General features: G+C 40.9%; 1 protein-coding gene across 1 annotated transcript in view; it reads right to left on the bottom strand.

Annotated features, from left to right (window-relative positions):
* The window catches only part of gabbr2 (gamma-aminobutyric acid (GABA) B receptor, 2), a 188,709-nt gene that overhangs the window by 55,812 nt on the left and 113,326 nt on the right, over nt 1-19,571 (bottom strand). Inside the window, exons 5-12 of the mRNA XM_034093795.2 lie at nt 16,548-16,613; nt 16,175-16,363; nt 15,450-15,692; nt 10,033-10,093; nt 4,072-4,152; nt 2,148-2,298; nt 1,746-1,878; nt 651-758 (exon numbers count right to left, since the gene is read on the bottom strand). Of these exons, the coding sequence (XP_033949686.1) occupies nt 651-758; nt 1,746-1,878; nt 2,148-2,298; nt 4,072-4,152; nt 10,033-10,093; nt 15,450-15,692; nt 16,175-16,363; nt 16,548-16,613 (1,032 nt within the window). The remainder of the gene's footprint in view (nt 1-650; nt 759-1,745; nt 1,879-2,147; nt 2,299-4,071; nt 4,153-10,032; nt 10,094-15,449; nt 15,693-16,174; nt 16,364-16,547; nt 16,614-19,571) is intronic.

Genomic DNA, 19,571 nt, shown 5'->3' with positions numbered 1-19,571 from the left:
GAGTACAAGCACCCACACACCAGTGTTGGGCTTCCATAAGGCATGTGAAGCTTCCTAGATGAGACATGTCTACGTGTTATATGACCAAGTAATTATCCTTTCCAACAGATGAATAATCGAAGTATAAACGGTTCAGAAACAGATGTACATGTATGTACCAGTAGTAGCATTAAACGTAGACAGCTTGTTTGGGAAGTAGCCCATTTCTCATGAAAGTACTAATATTTATTTTTTAATTTAAACAGTCAAATTTAATATAATCAAATCTTACGGCCCGTCCACACGGCGGCGTGTGTTGAAGCTTCCACGCTTCTCCTCATTCACTTTGAATGGGGTGACGTCACGCTTTGCCGAACTGCATTGTGGTTCCGTCGCTTCGCTTTGCTCGCTTCAAAAGTTGAGAAAGGTTCTACTTTTGAAGCTTCGACGGAAGAGTCAGCCAATGAAATCATATGCCAGTACAAGCTCTAGCCAATCAAACCGCGTGCTTGTATGTCCGGGGCGGGAGATTCATGTGATTGGTTGTTGGTCGAGTTTCAGACACGCCCACCATCAAGCTTGAACACACGCTGCCGTGTGGACGCTGCCTCACTGCTATAAATAACATTTCTCTCTGAGTTCATTATGTAATATTATATATAATTCATTACCTTCTTCTTCATCTTCACATTCTTGAAAATGGCGTGCACCCTCCACGTCTTGGCAAACATGGCGCCAAAAGCTGTCGTGTATCCGACGATGAGGATCCATGTGCGCACCTATAAGAACAGCAGAAACACACATAATCATGTGATGTCTTAAAGTGTTGATCAAGGCTTAAAACAAAATCTTGCATTTCTCTGAAGAAGTTAATTCAAAAATAGCATTGTAAAGTGTTCTAAAAATAAGTAGCTGTCAGATTTATTTTTATTTTCCCGGTGTGGAGCTGTGGGAGAGCGTCCTGGACCAGCTGTCCCACTCCTGAGAGCATTTCATCTTGATGAGAAACAAAAAGTAGACCTTTTACTGCCGACGTGTTTTCAAAGCTTAGAATTGGAATAAAGTCTTTGAACTCCTAAAATAGCTACAGCATGTGTCTGTATACTGGGTGTGTTTGACTGCTGCATGTGTATCTGTTTGTTTGTATGTGTATTTGTGTGAGCCCCTTCTGCACCACACATACTTTAAACCCTTTACACATTCACACCTGGCTCTCTTCACCTGCCATTCTCTAAATAAATAATAAAGCCGAGCAGGGACAATGCTCTGGGTAAAGAAGACAGAAAAAAACAATTACACCATCTATTCTCAGGATCGAGACCAGCACGTATTGATTGGTGGTGAATGGATCAACCTCTGTGGTCCTCTGCAGCGCGTCTGAAGTGACACGCTCTGTTTCGGCTCTGCAGCAAAGCTTCAGCCAGGTGGTGGCAGCAGCTGGAGACGTGCCCTGCCTAACATTACACTGGTGTGCATGTGTGTGTTACTCTCTGTGTGTGTGGGGGAGTGGCATCTCAGTGGAAACCGCTTATCACTGTAATCAAAACTCTTTAATTAATCCAGCATCTACATAGTCACATAGTAATGCTACCTGGGGGGAGACACTTAATGTGTCCCATATAGAGAGCGGGGGAGATTCAATCAGTCATCTCTTTGAGTTAGTCACATGTTATAATAGGATTCTCCACATTTCAGCTATTGTAATTACGGAGAGTCAACCCTAACTTCCTTATTTGATGTTTTAGTAAAGTGTTGGGCTAACTCACGGTGCAGAGGGTCTCAAACTCTTTGTCAGAGACGAAACCTCCATCCAGGCCAAACAGGAAGATGGAGGCGTAGGAGAGCATTCCTCCGAGGATGATCAGGTTGTTCATGTAGGGACTGGACATCTTGATTAGTCTGGAAGAGAAGATTATATCAGAATAGATTAAAATATAATTTATCTGTGGATGAGAGAATGATAATGTGCCTGCAGACAGTTTAAGGTTAATCATCATTATTTCACTTTATTACCCTTAAATCTCTCCTCTTTCTCTTTACCTCATTCACCTTATCGGCGCGCTGCACTGTACTTTTATCTATTTCACCCTCACAAGCTGGCCTTCATCCTACCCCTCCCTCCATCCTCCTCCTCACAAAGCCGTGCTCCATCAATGGCGAGTGCTCACCTGTGGTTGCGGTTCTTGATGTTGAAGAACAGGAAGGCCCCCGCCATGAGCATGCCCAGTATGGTGATGGTGGACAGGATGCTGTAGAGCGGAACGTTGATGTGGCGCCGCTGCAAACGCACAAACGTACGGTCCTTGGGAGGCTCCACGCCTAACAGGAAAGGAAGGGATTTTAAAAAGATTTTGTTAAAAGACTATCTTCAAAAAATGGCGTGTTCAAACTTTTTTCACAGAGGGCCACATACAGAAAAATATACGAAGGGCTGGTTCACTCATTAGAGGTGAGGTATATTGCCTCATGGGTTCAGTTGGAAGATGGAAAAATCAATCCAATGTAGGTAAATTATTCTTTACACTTGAAAAAACTGCCTAAATCACCGCTCTCCATAGGGTTTCATTTATTTTGTTAGCAGCTCATTCCTTAAAACAGAAGCTTCAGATTGCTTATAATAAGAGGAAATATGAAGGGTATGTTTCAAGGTTGTTATGTACATTTGTTATTGGGCTTTTTTCTTATCAACTTAGATTTCTTAGAACATGTTTTCAACTTTAATTGACTGAATTTATTTTTGAAAAGTGGGTTTATTAACACATGAATACTGTGTGATATATTTGAACATATATATTTCAGAAGTACAATATAAGACTATTATTAGTGCTGCTATAATATTATTATTATATTTCTGCTCCCTGATCTCACGGAGAATTGTAAGTGGCTACTGCCTGAGATCGAATGCTGTGGTTTTATTAAATGTGCCAACTGCTAGGACTGTCTTAGGGAAGACAGCTTTTAGATGCGCAGCTCCTCTGTCTTGGAATAGTCTGCACATTAAATGGAAACTGAACAATCTGGTACCACTAAATGTTTTTAAAGCTCAGTTGGATGCTACTCAATCGGAAGCTATTGGTACCTGCTTATGTGGATAATTATGTAAATGGTGCTGTATGATGTCCTTTTGTTGTTCTATTTATGTTTTTGTTTCATGTGGAACTACTTGAGCAGGTCTCCCTTGGAAAAGAGATCAATGATCTCAATGGGATTTATCTGTATAAATAAAGGTTTGAAATGAAATGAAGACAAGCAGATGTTTATTTTATTTAAGTCATTGTACATTTTTAATTTGCTGAGGGCCGATTCAAAACGGTCCGCGGGCCGCATTTTGGACACCCCTGGTCTAAATCATCTCAAATGTTTTATGGTATATCATCATGTCTACAATTGCAGAGTATTAGTACAACAGTGGTTTTCTAGATATTTTTCCATTTAGGTTACTCCCTTCATACAAAATTGTTTCTCTTCAACAACAAAAAAGTATCAATGGAGCAGACCTCCAGCTATTTGAGACCAATTTCCTGGTCCTCGGTTTCCCCCAGTTGAGTGCATGTATCTCAATGCACCACAGTCAAGTTATTGCGGTTAGACACTGCACTTTCTTATCTTTTGCTCTATTCTTCTCCCACCAGTGTGCCAATCGATCGCACTGGCATCATCTTACACAGCTCCACTTACTGTGGTCAGGGAAGTGGAAACAAGCGTCTCAGATGTTACTGTCCTAGACTTTCTTTATGTGGACGAGAAGATGGAGAAGTGGTGAGGAGAGGGGGGGGAATAGCCAGGGGGATCGAACAAATTATAAAGTATGTCAACACAAGCGGGATGGCTGAAAAATGGACGAGTAAATAATTTAGCTGGCGGATGAAAGTTGAGAGCAAAGGAGAGACTGAGTGGTGGTCGTGTCGGAGTGTGTCTGAGTGTGTTTGCTGGAGGGAGCAAGTGAAGGACAGATGAGAGCCGAGGTGGTAAGTGATGGTCCTTTAACATATATATAAACACACATTAGGACAGTTTTCTTCTTCAGTGAGTTTTCCGTCCCTGAGTCACACACAAAAGCGTAAACACGCAGATATTCAGCCTTCTTCATACCTTGGAACCTTATAGAGTTGTTGATGAGGTCAAGCACATCAGCAATGGCGTTGTATTCTCCCACCTTCACCTCCCTGCCCTCTGTAACAAAAACACACACACATTAGAATAAATACGTGTTTTTAAACCGTGCAAACTCCTTCTCTTTTATGCTTTTGACTGGTATTCAAAGCCATTACAACTGCCTTTGAAGTCATCTATTTTAAGCCATCAGACGCAGAGTAGGGTGGGTCATGATTTGCCATAGTAACAGAGTGTGTGTTTCTGGAGAACATGTATTTGGAACATGGTTATTGATATTTGATATATTGAAATATATATTTGAGATGTTTCCCTTATTACCACATGAGTTATGTGAAATGTTCCAGGTGGCCTGTTTAATATTGCAACGATAATGCTAAAACATTGTTCACTTATACAAAGTGCAGTTCATAAAATGGCTTTAAATGAACAAGTGAATCTTATTCAAACTCATATTGGACACACAGTAAAGAATGGACACTTTAAGCAGAACAGTCCGGCACGGTCTTCAAATAAAGCTTCAAATATCAGGCAGATATTCCAAAACCCATTAATAATATAACAAATTATTCCTAACATAGAATTTTAATGCACTCAGCTAGATTTTTTTTTTTTTTGCAGCTTGAAGATAAAGCTTATTATGGAAGGGAAATGGTATTCCTGTTTTTTACAGCCTTAATAATCAGTTTATTTGACCTCAAGGACATCTTAAGGGCAATAAAGACATGAAATCATAGAAAAACAAGCTAACAGATAAAGACATTGGAAAAAATCTATTGAGCAAGGGTAAACTGGAATTGCACACTATGAGAAAAATGTCCAACTCGTATAGAAGGAAACAACGCATACATGCAATCAGAAGTCTGTATTGATATTGCAATATATATTGACTTTAGCGTGTTTTAGATACAGTCGTGGGATTTTACTCTGCAGTACTCCGCATCCTGCAAACCTCACTGTCTCTGTGGAGATCAGATGAAACACAAATATTCCAGGATTTAGTGTTTCCTCTTTAAGAAACAATGATAAGTCCCTCAGGTGGAATATTGAAGGAAGCTTGACCTTGCCAGACAAGCCTGGGCCTTCACTCTGCTGCCCTCATAAAGATTATTCACAGAGAAGAAGAGGATGGGAAGGGGGACAGAATATTCCTTTTTTGTAACCTCTACAAACAACTAGCAATTTATTCTGGAGTTCACGCACAAATCCATCTCTGCTCCTGCGTGTTATCACTGTTACAGGTCCATTGAACTCCTCAGCAGCATTGTCCTTGACGAGGAAAAGGACAGATAACATCAGCTATTGCAGCATCACAGGGCACCGCGTCCCGCTCTCCGTGAAACACTTCATTTGTTCTCAATTCTTGCATCAAAGCATCAGCAAATGTTGGACAGGCTATATGTGATAATTGCAGATCTGTAGATGTAATGTGCATACACAATCAGGTGTTTTAAACTTCTCAGTGCTGAACGAGGATCAATAATCATGTTTCCCTTGACCACGTCCTTTGTTAGGACCTAAACAGCAGAAGGGATTGTATTTCAGCACTCCTCCTTTGAGATGCTAAAATACTGTTCTGGCACTCCGTCCCCACAGGGACTATCGATGGCTGCCGGCCTGTTAAACTCAACCTTTAGCTCTGCCCTTGCGAAGACATTTCATGACTTTTAGACACATTCAATATCTGTAAAGTAACTGGAACTGCATATGGGACAATTTATAATTTCTTAACATGGCATTCTCATGACTAAAGGATTTAAGAATAAGGTTAGCTGCATTCTATGTTTTTATTTTACTGCCAAATGGAAACAGTACGTATTCTTGTTGAAGTGTTGTTTGTCAAAATGTACAATGAACGATTTTAGAAAACATGTTTTTCTGAATATATATTTTTGTGAACCGTGTTTAAAGAGCTACATCTTCTATTGGAACAAAATGGCTTGGGGCTGAATGCCACACTCAGGAAGGGAAAGTATTATCTGCTGCAGTCCTTGGATTCTGTTTTTTATTTCTTTAGCAGATTTCTTGACAATAAAGTAATACTGTATATAACTAGCCTCTCCCATTATTCTTGTTATTTTAAATTACTTCATTGCAAGAAAACAGACAAAACCTTTCCAAGAAAACATAAAAAGAAAAACGAAAGAATGACAAAACACAGTCTTGAAAAGGAATACCTAGCAAAACGACTCTTTCTGTTTCTAGTAATGTATAATAAAGGTTTGATTCCACTGGAATTGAATGAAAGGGATTTAATAATAGCTGGTCATGGTGGAGCAAATGTTTACTTTTTAAAGATGATGATGAAGAAGATTTACAGCATTCAAATGAATTGAATTGTTTACGTGCATGGTAGGTTTTTAAGTCTTATCCTGCAAAGTAAGTGCACCCGGAGCGAATTACAGTAAATCACTCTGGAAAGGAGGGGGGTAAAAGTATACAGTAACGTAAAAATGTGACAACTCAGTTATATACATGTAGCAGAATTTAAGAACACAGTACTGGAGTGAATATTTAGCTTTTGCCTTGATAGGTTGTTTTTTGATGCAGCTGCTATTTAATAGCTGTCTGGAGCGGAGGCACATGCTGGTTTAAAAGCTCATATGTCAAGGTTGTGATTCCCAGACCTCATTCATAGTATAACTCTCTAATGCTGAAAGCCAGATATGTTTTATCATTACATTCTGACCGTCTGTGTTTGTAAATGTGATTTAATTCATTTCTTTCCTCTATGCGCCTCACATTAGCTTGTCTTTGATCAAGTTCAAATGATTTTGTCTCATGTCAGATCTGTGAAAGTCTAACATTGAAATCATTTGCTGCTTCATTTAAAAGCATTGGTGGTGCAGTTCAATGATATTCTTGGAAGCTATTTAAATTGAAAAGCTGTGAGAAGACTATCGCCTGCAGGGAAACTGACAGCAGAGAGGATGTTGCTATTTGAACTTCCTAAAGTAATGAGTAAAAAAAGCAGTATATTAATACGTACTTGAGGGGTGTTGTAGATAGTAAATCCTATCATTTATCTCTAAAGATACCAACAAATCCTAACCTTTTACGTACACATATCTCAACCTCACCTTATTGACAAATATATAATTGAAATTCTCCTCTTTTACAGAACGACAAATGCCACGTTTCCTTATCGACGCGCCTTTTAGTGCGTTGATTTAAAATCTGTACTCAGTGGGACTGCGGTGAGATCAAGGCCTCTGGTAGTGAGTTATCTCTCATCCCCTTGAGAGACAGGGGGAATAAAGAGCCATGGAGGCCCTGACTAAGAACGCCTGACAGGGTGACATGGAGGATCAGAGGCTGAGGACAGGTGATAGGGTCATGTTGAGGATCACTGCCTTTCGAAATATTCTAGCTTGGGCTGTCCCTGCTCTCCTCTCCATCCGGCTCAGGCTCTGTGTGTGTGTGTGTGTGTGTGTGTGTGTGTGTGTGTGTGTGTGTGTGTGTGTGTGTGTGTGTGTGTGTGTGTGTGTGTGTGTGTGTGTGTGTGTGTGTGTGTGTGTGTGTGTGTGTGTGTGTGTGTGTGTGTGTGTGTGTGTGTGTGTGTGTGTGTGTGTGTGTGTGTGTGTGTGTGTGTGTGTGTGTGTGTCAAAAGGTTGACAAATTCCCCATACCTGACAAGTGAGGAAGAAGTGATGACGTTAAGGAGGGGTGGAGCTTGATAGTGAGCGATAGCTGTCACAAGGGGGAAGATTTCGTTGGGGAAAGCGTTGGTGATGGAGTGAAGAGAGGGACCGGGAGCAGAGAAAGAGAAACTAAAGATTGAAAGACTTGAGTGTGTCGAATAAATTAGTAAATTAAAATGTGGCTATGATTCAGGCTGGGAATTTTAAAAAATCTCTTAAAATCAAGCCCTACCACACATTTGAATCATGGTAACATTTCCTCCTTGCTTATCCAAAGCGGCCAGATCCTAATTTAGACTAAACTCTCCCTGTGTCTTTCTCTCACACAAGCACACTCGTCCTGCTGTTTTGTTTCATTAGTCCAGGTGACCTACAGGTAAACAAAGCAGGGTCATGCTGCTGTGTCAGTCGGACTCAATGTATTTCAGATGGCAGCTCAATCCATCTCTCTGCAGCTGTGTCTCAGTTCAATAGCACATGAGCAGGTTTTCCATCTCAAGCGTGTATCACAATTACAATATTTCACAAAATCACAAAGAAAACTTTGGATGATTGATTTTTTGAGCTGCTATTGATGTATATTCTTGTCCAATTATGCATTTCAAAATGGAAGAGAAGTGCTACTCACAGCTGTGCAAAAAAAAGAATTTAATAGTGGTTGTGCTTGAGGGGATGACTTTAAAAAATAAAAAGTTGAGCAGTCTTTGGAAGACTGTTTTTTATGAAATTTAATTGATTCTGTTCTTCCACTAACAGTTTAATTAATGTCAGTTTTGTTGTTGCAAGGCACTGATAACTTGTTTATTTACTGCAAAAACAGGATGATTAATGGTATACATGTGCAGTGTGTACAATTGCTAACTCATATGGAAGTAGGACACAGTGTCTGTCTCACTCACCACCCACTACCCTGATGGTTCAATTCTGTTTGTGTAACTTCTCGTCTTCCCTATACTATGCAACAATACAAACTCCTACTTTCGCACTGCCGAATTATTCATACATTTTATTCATTATGTCTTATGTTGAACACACAATATTTAAATGACTATAAATATGTGGTTTCCTTTTTAGTCTCACCCAATGAGCCTGGGCTGTAACAGCATTAGCATACACGCACAGTGACATACAAGCATTTCTATAAGCACTTTACTGCCCTTTATCTCTCACACACACACACACACACACACACACACACACACACACACACACACACACACACACACACACACACACACACACACACACACACACACACACACACACACACACACACACACACACACACACACACACACACACACACACACACACACACACACACACACACACACACACACACACACACACACACACACACACACACACACGCACGCACACAGTGTGATATATGCAGCCAGAGGGATGGAGTCCCTCTGCAGTGGAGGAGATAAGATGGGAAGTCAGAAAGTAGCGTACGGCTTCATGCAGTGGCTACATACAGTCGGGGGAGCCTGGGAGCTGGAATCCCCTGCATAAAGATTCAATCTCTGGGTTTTTTCCCCACTTAGCAACGCATGCTGGCTCAAAACCAACCTCAGGGTGATGCTGTGAGGACAGAGAGTACTGAGGCATGTTTTTATTTACAAACCTTCACAGTCGACACAGATATATCCCGTCACCACAGAGGAGATCAAGCACAGTGAAGCGCCATGGGCCTTGCACTTTTAGATTCACCCAACATGCACCCACACAGACACAGAGAACACATGCAACTCCATAGAGAAGATATGCAACTCCATGGAGATGCTTGTGGATATTGTCCTCACTAAGACTACAGTCTAAAATGTGTTATGTTTACTGACTAACAACCCTTGCAGTCATGCGAAATAACCCTCTCCAGAAAAACAACTAATGAGATCAATGTGAGTACAAGGCTTCCCACTTCAAATCATTTAGCCTGCCTTGCCCCGTGTAAACTGTATGATTTTGCTGCAAGCTTTTCATACACCCTATTGGTCAGGATCCAGTGTATCAACCGTGGCAGCTTTTTGGTTTCAGAAAACTTGCAAGTGTCTTTCCTACAAGCTGGGATAATCCTACAAAATGTATTGAACAATTAACGGTGTTATTGAAAAGAAAAAGATTCAAACTAACTGTAGCACTTATCTTACTCCAGTGTGGAGTCACATCAAGAGCAAGTGGGAACATCTGGAGGTGTGACAGATATCAATATGAGAAAATACACAGGAGTTCTAAAATGACTGTGTAACCTGAAGAGAAAATCGAGACAGGTTCATTTGAGGAATGTCAGACATACCTTGAAACTGGTTGAATTTGATTGTGCCCATTCTCTCTCCGTTCCGAAACATGACTTGGCCCTAAAAAGGAAAACATATATAAATGATATATACCTTCAATAAAACATAGAACACTGTAAACACATATCGTGAACACATTTTAAGTTAGAAAAACATTCTATCATGCTGAAGAAGATGAAGCGTGAGATTAGATGTAATAAATGTATGCCCAGTGAATTCATGATGCTAGAGTGTTAGCAGGCGAAGAGCAGTCCTGGCTGGCAAATTGACCTGTTTATATAGAGGTAAACAAAATGATCTTCGGGCCCATTCATTTGCTAAAATCTTTGGAACAACATCAGGTCAGCAAGGCTGCTTTCACCGTGTTTGCTCACATAGAAAAAGGTAGGAATCTTGGCAGTGCAGGGAAATTAGCTACATAGATCTTATTCTCCATTTTGATTTCTCAATATTCGTTGCTGGCCATAAAAGCATTTGCCGGTCAAACAACAGCCCTAAAACAATACCAATTCAAGTCTTTGATTTAAACTCCACCGACACAAGAGAAGCAATCCCAAGCCAGACGGCGCCTGGCGAACACAGACAAGGTATGCAATTCAACTTTGTGGCAATATCGAAAGACATATTCAAATCAATTTGGCTTCAGTCCCCTTATCTATCCCATGTCTGCTCAGTCTTTCTCTCCTTTGTCATATTTTCTCCTTCCCTCTGTCTCTGTATCTCTCCGCCTCCCTATTCATCTACCAAGACTGCTCAATTAATTCAGCCCACCATCTGCTTACAGGGCTCCTTAATTACACATTTAACTGGGTTTACATGTCGCCTGCCTAACAAAACAGGTGAGAGCAGAGAGGAAGACAGGCAGGCAGCCAGGCGACAGATAGACAGTAAGGCAGACAGATAACAGTTAGATAGGAAGACAGATGGACAGATAGATAGGTAGACATTTAGATAGGTTGAAATATAGATAGGTAGACGGATAAGATAGACAGAGAGCGACAGAGAGGGAGAGCATTTGCATTGGCTGATTAAAAGACAGCTGAGGGGGGAATATGTGGAAGGAAGCTGGAGAGCCAATTTGAAGTAGCAGCTTTGAAGTAGCAGAGCACGATCCCACCCCTCCGTTTGAATCCCAGTCTTTGTGTGGCGTCTTTGATGTTATGTCAGAGTGTGCGCGTGCAAGCGTGTTAATGTGTACGCACTTAATAGGTTGTCACATTTTGCTCATGTAAGTGCATGTGTCCCTGGTGATGTGTGTGTGTGCTACTCCTGGGACCCAGGTTCTCGTGTTGCCTTTACCCTGGTGATGGACCACGATACTGTGCTCACAGCGTAACCCACCGTGCCAGTCTGAGACACATACTGCTTTTTCCCTCCGCAAGCTATGCAGTCATGTCTGTATAGGACAGTAATTCTTAATGACTGTGGTGTTTGAACGGGTTCAGACAATGTGGGTTTTAAAATAGAGGAACTTGACTTGAACCCGTAATGACCGTAAATGTATGTATCTAGGTTTCTAGAGTAGCTGCACTATCATGCTTTTCTGTGCAATAACATTGCCACTGTAATTGCCTTTCACATCAACTAAAGTGAAGCTATTTTAAACAGCGCCCAATTTGTTCTCTCGGTTATCAAGGTTTAGAGAATATGCAAAGTATACCAAACATATGCAGAGGCACTGCCTTTGACATTGTTAATTGGAAATAAATGCCTGAGATACAAAGACTAAATTAACCTCCTTTGACCAATATTCAGAGAACCTACTGTAAGGCCTCTTTTCACAAGGTATTATGCTCCTCTGCAGCTAAGGCAACCTCACTGGAGTCTATTGACCCAGACACTATAGTTCGTTGTCTGGTATTCAACTGAGGTTCAGACCTGAATCTCAATGCTGGCTGATGGAGCAATCGTTCAGTCTAACACTGTCTGTGTGTGTGAATGTGTGAATGTGTGTTTCTGAGGTGAGACTGTGGAGGTGGCCAGGTATCACTCTGTCTGTGGAATATGGAGGGCTGTCAGTGACAGCTGTGCTGGGGTCAAATGAGATGTCAGTCTGTGGGCTGCAGGTGTGACATCCTGCGGGCTTTAAGGGTTTAAAGTGGGAACACAGTTGAGTGTACCTGTGATGCACACTCTTTTTTACCTCAGTCTGAGGTTGTGCTACCATTACCAAGACAGACATTGATACATACTTGATGGCCCCTGACCTTAGATTTATTTTACAGCAAAAACAAACATATACCCACACAGTTGTCACCTCAAATCCCAACGTGCTGTCTTCCCATGCAGCCCTCCCTGGTGAATTCTAGCATGCATCATCCTGTGCTACTAGCAGCCATCTGCACTCTCTTTGCCCTGAAAGTCTCTCTCAGCTAACGTCAGCCTTCTTCTCTGCGGCCCTCACAGCAGCCAGATCAATAATGTGGAGCCCTCCGTGATCACTCTCCTGCTGCTGCAGCTGCCTCTTGGCACAGATACAGCAGCAGGACTGAGATCAGCGTAGAATGGACACGGTTCGGTCCCCTGAGACCGTGTGTTTTCTGTGTAAACACACGGCGTGAAATCGTGACATCAGGAAAGACACACGGTTCAAGTCAGGGTAAAATCCCGTATGATCAAGCACACATGCACTGATAACATTTAAACCAAGGGTAACAAGCCGGAATATTCCATTTGACTGGTGCTTGCACATGGCTGCATTTTGAATGGAAACCCAGTAAAATTGCAATTCACGAATAAATCTTGCAAGTTGTGCAGGATAGCCGCTTTTGAAATCTGAATACAAAAAGAGCATAAAGATGTAAGCAGTGTGGAAGGGAAATTGCCTTCCTATGTCTTTGTTCGTTGTGCGTGGTTGGAGATGTCTATGTAAGTGTGAGCTACATAAAGGGAACACTTTTGATCTGATTTCAGTTAATCCCTCAAAAGAACAGCTATAATAGTCAACAGATTGTCAATGTTTTGTTGCAAAAACGCTTCTAACTATTTTGCAATGCAGCTATCTTTAAACAATTTAATTGTCAACCAGATGCACACTATTCTTCTTCAGATTTCTTTCATCCCAAAATGTCATCATAAAGAGAATCAGCATAATAAGAGCGTGCAGATTTACATCATATCCATTTCCCATTACTTTTATATTTGTGGGTAAAACTTAACAATCATATAGCGTTATAAAAAGAGCAGAATCACTCAATTCCAAAAATCTACTACTTGTAGGTTGTCATGTCGGTCATCATCTAATCATTCACACCCTAGCATCCCCAAGTGGTCATTGTTGTTCATTTGTCAGAGCTATTAACAACACAGAACACAGTGCAGTTGTTTCCAAAGCAATCTCTTGTAGCTTCCTATGAACAAGAAGATCAATCTACTTATATATCATTAGCAACACAGCTCTGCTAGCAGCCTGGCTGTGAGAATCCACCATAAGAATCCCAAAGCACCAGAAACCCTGATCTTAATGCTATGATAAAGGCAGAGTAAAACACCCAATGGCATTAGATAGATAGGAAGGTCTTGTAACTTACTGATCTATACTAGAAAGAATGATTTGTAAAACTTTGTCACATAGGGGTTAGGGTTAGGTAAAGTTTCTAAGCTTATTCCACTACCTTGGGAGAGCTACTGTAAGCCATTTTGTTTAGTTTTGTCCAAGCAAAGTGCTCTGGTAAGCAGTGATGCTATGTATGGTTAATGTACGGTCTGGGGCTCTGGGACAGACAGAATTGCGGAGTGAAAGCAAGGCTAACAGGGAAGCAATCTAAACATAGATGGTGTCACTATTCTATATCTATTACACAGTGCAAACACCACTTACCTCGTAATGACTGTCTATTGCTTCTACGTGCAATGTAAGGCAATGTACAATCACTTAATACTATAACTCCGCTGCGTTCAGACAGGATCCTAAGAACTGTTACAGGATGTGCATTTTTTTTTAGTTATGTAACTTTTTATTTTTTATATTTGTTTTTATTATATCATAACTTAGTACTTTTTTTAAAATGCATGTCACATATTTAACATTATGTAACATTAAGATGTCTGTGGCTCTTTTTCCTGCTGTAACTACGCACATTTCACCTCCGTGGGACTAAAGGGATTCTGATATTCTTAAAAGGGCTTTTCTTTATAACGAACGCTTTACCTTTTGATTTGAGTGTTTTTTGAGGCACATACTTCTCTATTTCTTCTTAAATACCTGAATGCAGGGTTATTATAGTACTTTGGTCAATACAGTCAATATTGACAAGGAGAGAAGGAGTTTGCTAGCCTGTTCAAACAACCGAACCTGACCTATCCAGACTTCATAATCTTTGTGGGTGCCTTGAGAGAAACGTGAGTGAAATGCTACATGGCCATCAATATTCCTGCACTGCTTTGCTTCCCCGAGTCTCTGAGGAAAGACTCAGTCAGCTTGCTCCTGATCAGCAACCCAGAGTGGGTCTGTGCTGAGAGAGGTGAGAGTAGAGGGGGGGGGCAATGCTGACCCTGAGGATCTGGTGTGCTGCAACACGTATACAGTTCCTCCGGGACATTAGCCCCATAGGACCTCACAATAACACCGGCATGCACTGATTTTCACCAAGGCCTTTTTCCTCTTCCTCTTTCCCTCTCTCGTTCTAAAGTAATGCATTGGAATCTGTATTTCTATCCTTATTAACTATATCCATTTCTCTCTTGCCTTCCAACTTAGCGTTAGTCTATGATTCGTCCAAATACTTTTTTTCTGAATATTTATTGAACACTATTTTCCAGAACAGTCAATCTTTTTCTCATTTCTACTTACTTGAATTGTTCAGGTTTTTTTGGTAAACACAGTAATGAATATTATATCACAATATAAGGAATGTACTGCTTTACTGCATGCCAGGAGATATCCTCTAACAGCTCAATAGGAAGTCAGAGTGAGCGCACCCACACACCCACACACACACAGCTTGTACTGTAGCTAGCATAGCCACGAGGATCAATCATGAAAGCATTGGAGTGAGTCGGCAGCACCAAATGACACCACTTTAGGCTTCTTACTAAGACAAGGAAGGCTAAGTAACCTTCTCTGCAAACACACTTCCACCATTACAGATCAGTAATTATTGTCCTTATGTGTTCTTCTGACATTTGCCTACTCCATAGCCTACTGTGTTTTATAATAGAAAACATAATAGCGTATTTGTATACACAGATTCTTTCCCCCAAAAATGTATGTTAAACTAACATTTCTTAAAGTTTTTTGACTGCTTGGTTTTAAACAATGTTTGTATCTGCATATGTATATGTGATTGTTCGTCTCCCTCGTTGTATGTCACAAACAACACAACATCCTTGTGTTCCAAATGTCCACGAGTCGGACAGTGCCATATTTCTTAATGTTCATTTATTTAGTTTCATGTCAATCTGATGCATAACCTACCGTGACACCAAAGAAGTTGGTCTCGTTCATGACGTCCAGCACCATTTTCCCCACTTCACGATCATCCACAGTGAAGTTGTGGAAGGTGTTCTGCCGCTGTTTTACCCGGAGCAGTTCCATCACTCGAGTTAAAGTTTTAGCGATGACCCAGATCCCATCGTAGGCAAAGCCGTGGAACTTGCTGGACTCCACACCTTTCTGCTGAAGCTCCCGGCTGTACTCCCTCTCATACTCCTTCGGGGTCTGACCGAGAGGCAAGAAAAGAGAGAAGATCAAAAAGAGAAAGTGTGAATCTCCAAACTTCTTGAATATTTTCTTTTTCCTTAGAATAATTCATCTCACATTTTTCAAAAGTACTTTTTTTTATTGTAACTTTTCTGTAAAGTAGAAGAGATTATTTCAAAGCAATTTCAGATGCAAAGTTGATGAAAATGCAGTTTTAGCTCTGGTCTGACAAAATAAACAACAATTAATTGAATTGAATTGACTTTCTACAAAACCACATTTTTTTTTCCGATTTCACTTTATTAACCTCAGGCTGCTTATTGTACACTGTACATTCATTCTGGCAACCACCCAGCTTTTCTGAAATAACCTCAAAATCAAGGTTTGTTGTGGTGAGATATTCGCCTGATAAAATGTTTTACACTAAATGTGTCTCTATACAGATTGAATAATGTGTCATTACAACAACATTCTGCTGAATAACATCAGGTAGCACTCACTCTGCCTGAGATGCCCTTTATCTGGCGAGCGCTGAGCGGCTCAAAGTCCACACTGATGTATCCCTCCATGGCTGTGAGCAGCTTCTTGGTGGTGCAGTTGGTGCTGTTGGCCTGCTCCCACCAGTTGCCCTGGTACCAGCCGGGGATAATCCACTGGTATTTACTGCCAAACATGTTGAGGTTATACGCCTGGCAAGGGGTAGGAAAAAAATGGGGTTGAGACAATGTAATGTTAGCTGCTGGCTTCGTAAAACTAGGGATAACTGAGAGTTTAGGTCTAGTGCAACGCTTGAAGAATACTGAACTCATGGGTTTAGCAATAAGCATAAAACATAGCATAGCATCACTATCACTTATAAGGCTGAAGACTTACGCAGCAGAAGACTTTGGAGGCCAGATTCTCGTCAAACTGGCCAATGATGATTCTCACATCGTTGTCCTGATGAAAAAAAGAATAAAACATCATGATTTATTATAAACACTCATGCTCACACAACGTTACATTAAATATGAGTTACCACAGGGCAAGCTGTTTTATGTGATAGTTGTCACCATACAGTATCTTTGTGATAGGTTGTTTTGATAAGTTTCCTTGTTTGTGATGCCTTTTTTCAGCACTCTGGGACATCACTCTTTACAAATGGAAATAGAATCAGTTGTGTGCGTTTGTGTACTGTATTTTCTTCCCTAAGTCTATCTCATCAGTAGCTACACAGTCTGGGTGGCTGAGAGGCTAAAGCAATATCAACTCGCAAAGTATCAATCCATAACAACAAAGACATTAGTGTCAGAGGGCAGAACTGCCTTCAATGCCAACCGGGCTCAAGAGCACACATTTACATAGAGATCCAGAGCACAAGGCCCAGTGAGTGACTCTAAATAATTCAGAGTGCAGCATGGTGGGAAAAAAGATCAGGCTCCGGGGCCAACGGTCTGTTATTTAGTGTGCACACGCTTATGTATACAACTTTAGAAACACAAGCACAGGCCTGCAGACACACATAATGCAGACACACATGGATAACACACACACTACTTTATTGCCCCAAATCAAATCCAATACCACTGACAGAGTTTTGATATGTCTGGTCAACATGGCTGGAGGTAGTGTGTGATGCATGGGGAAAAGTCGAACATAGGGCCCTTAACTAACCCTGACAGTCCAGACAATAAATGGAGATGGTCACTGAGCAATATGAAGGAAATCTAAAGGGCTCAAGCTGTCAATGTATTTGATTAATTATGTTTTTTCTTCACCAACAGTTGTTTCTAGGGAAGCATACGTAATATTAAGTGTGTTTTCTATGTTTCATTTCATTTCAAACCTTTATTTATACAGATAAATCCCATTGAGATCATTGATCTCTTTTTCAAGGGAGACCTGCTCAAGTAGTTCCACATGAAACATAAAAACATAAATAGAACAACAAAAGGACATCATACAGCATCATTTACATAATTATCCACATAAACAGGTACCAATAGCTTCCGATTGACTAGCATCCAACCGAGCTTTAAAAACATTTAGTGGCACCAGATTGTTCAGTTTCCATTTAATGTGTAGACTATTCCAAGACGGAGGAGCTGCGCATCTAAAAGCTGTCTTCCCTAAGACAGTCCTAGCAGTTGGCTAGTTACCTATGTTGTGTCTTTTAAGTGCTTCGTGCAGTGTTTTTAAATGTTTGGTTCTGTCTTTTATTGATTAGGAAACTGCTAACTCACTAACAACACTGAAACTGTAAGAGCAGGGACCTTTTACATTTCAATTACATAGGCAGTTTTAGAAAATACAAAACAAGTGACAAACACACAAGCTCTAATGTCAGTGAACCGACTAGTTTCCTGCCTTTATTCTTGATAATGACAAACTGTTATGAATACAGTCCATGAAGTCCTCTTCCCCCAGGCAGCCTTACCACATGTCATGTATCCACGGATCAGAGTAAGCAATCACGGTCGCCTTAGCTCCAATTACTCAAGGCAATTAGACATCAAGGAACTACTGTACCGCACAGCCAATACATTTCATATAGTGGATAGATGTATGGACACATTAGATAGATTCAAATTAATTGGAAAGTTGATAGATACATGGATAACATCTTGCCTATCTCTCCACTATATGCATAATATGAGGAAAATATGTTGCAAATTGACTTTGTCATGACAAAGAAAAAGGATATACTGTGTGTCCCTCCTATCCGTCTTTATATTTAGTTGCTAATGTAATATCTGTCCTGACATTTTACATAAGCTCGAAGATTATTTCCATCACAAAATCATCTGTATATGTTCTCTAAATATTAAAGAGGTTGAGAGTTTTCAGAAAGCCGAGCAGCTTAATCAAACGCTTCTTTGATGGTTTCTCATCACAGCCAGACAGCATGCTGGGAAATGTAAGTGGCCTTTTGTATGAAACGCTTATTGTTGTTCCCCTTCTCTGGCACCATCACAATAGATGTGCCAGGAGGACAGGTAACAACTCTGAACTTTTCTGGGGTGCACTCTTGCGTCATTTCATTTATTGTATCATTATTTTGTGTGTGTGTGTGTGTGTCAGTGTACAAGTGTGTGTGTGTGCCAGTTGTTACTCAATGTCCTTCCCTGAAGGAAAGGCACTTAACCCAAATTACTCTAGCTATGGCCAAGGACCACAGCCTCAGTATAAATTCTGGCCTGTCTGACTCTGTCGTTGCAGACAAGGGCATGAGTGAGTTTGTCCATTATAGACAGACCGGGTCACTACAGAACTCCAAACTACCCTCATTGTTTGAGCTTTTGTATAACTATGAAAATAATTGTTATCGAGGGTAGTGGTATGGGCAGCCTCGACAGCTTCTTAACCAAGACAGGGGTGTTTGAAACTTCATCAAAGCGATTTATACGTGCTGCTAACGGTTTGAGCATTAATGTTCCTTATAAGCCCAATCAGGCACTGTTAAGGCTTATTAGGCGCACACACACACACACACACACACACACACACACACACACACACACACACACACACACACACACACACACACACACACACACACACACACACACACACACACACACACGCGCACACACACACACACACACACACACACACACACACACACACACACACACACACACTGTATTATTGATGGCCTTTTTTATGAGCTTGTGGGAGACATGATTTGTAGACTTATCAACGTGTTGCCTCTACCCACAATCCCCATCCCCCTGTGTGTTTCTGATGATGACTGTGCAGTAAGTGTGCAGATGTGATCAAGTGCATGATCTTGCAGGAAAGATGTGTGTCTGTGTGTGAGTGTGTGAGTGTGTGTGTGTGTGTGTGTGTGTGTGTGTGTGTGTGTGTGTGTGTGTGTGTGTGTGTGTGTGTGTGTGTGTGTGTGTGTGTGTGTGTGTG

Source organism: Pseudochaenichthys georgianus, chromosome 11 (genome assembly GCF_902827115.2).
Source record: "Pseudochaenichthys georgianus chromosome 11, fPseGeo1.2, whole genome shotgun sequence".
In the NCBI taxonomy this organism is placed as follows: domain Eukaryota; kingdom Metazoa; phylum Chordata; class Actinopteri; order Perciformes; family Channichthyidae; genus Pseudochaenichthys; species Pseudochaenichthys georgianus.
The sequence above is the reverse complement of the archived record's forward strand: the minus strand, read 5'-3'. Positions and strand labels throughout refer to the sequence as shown.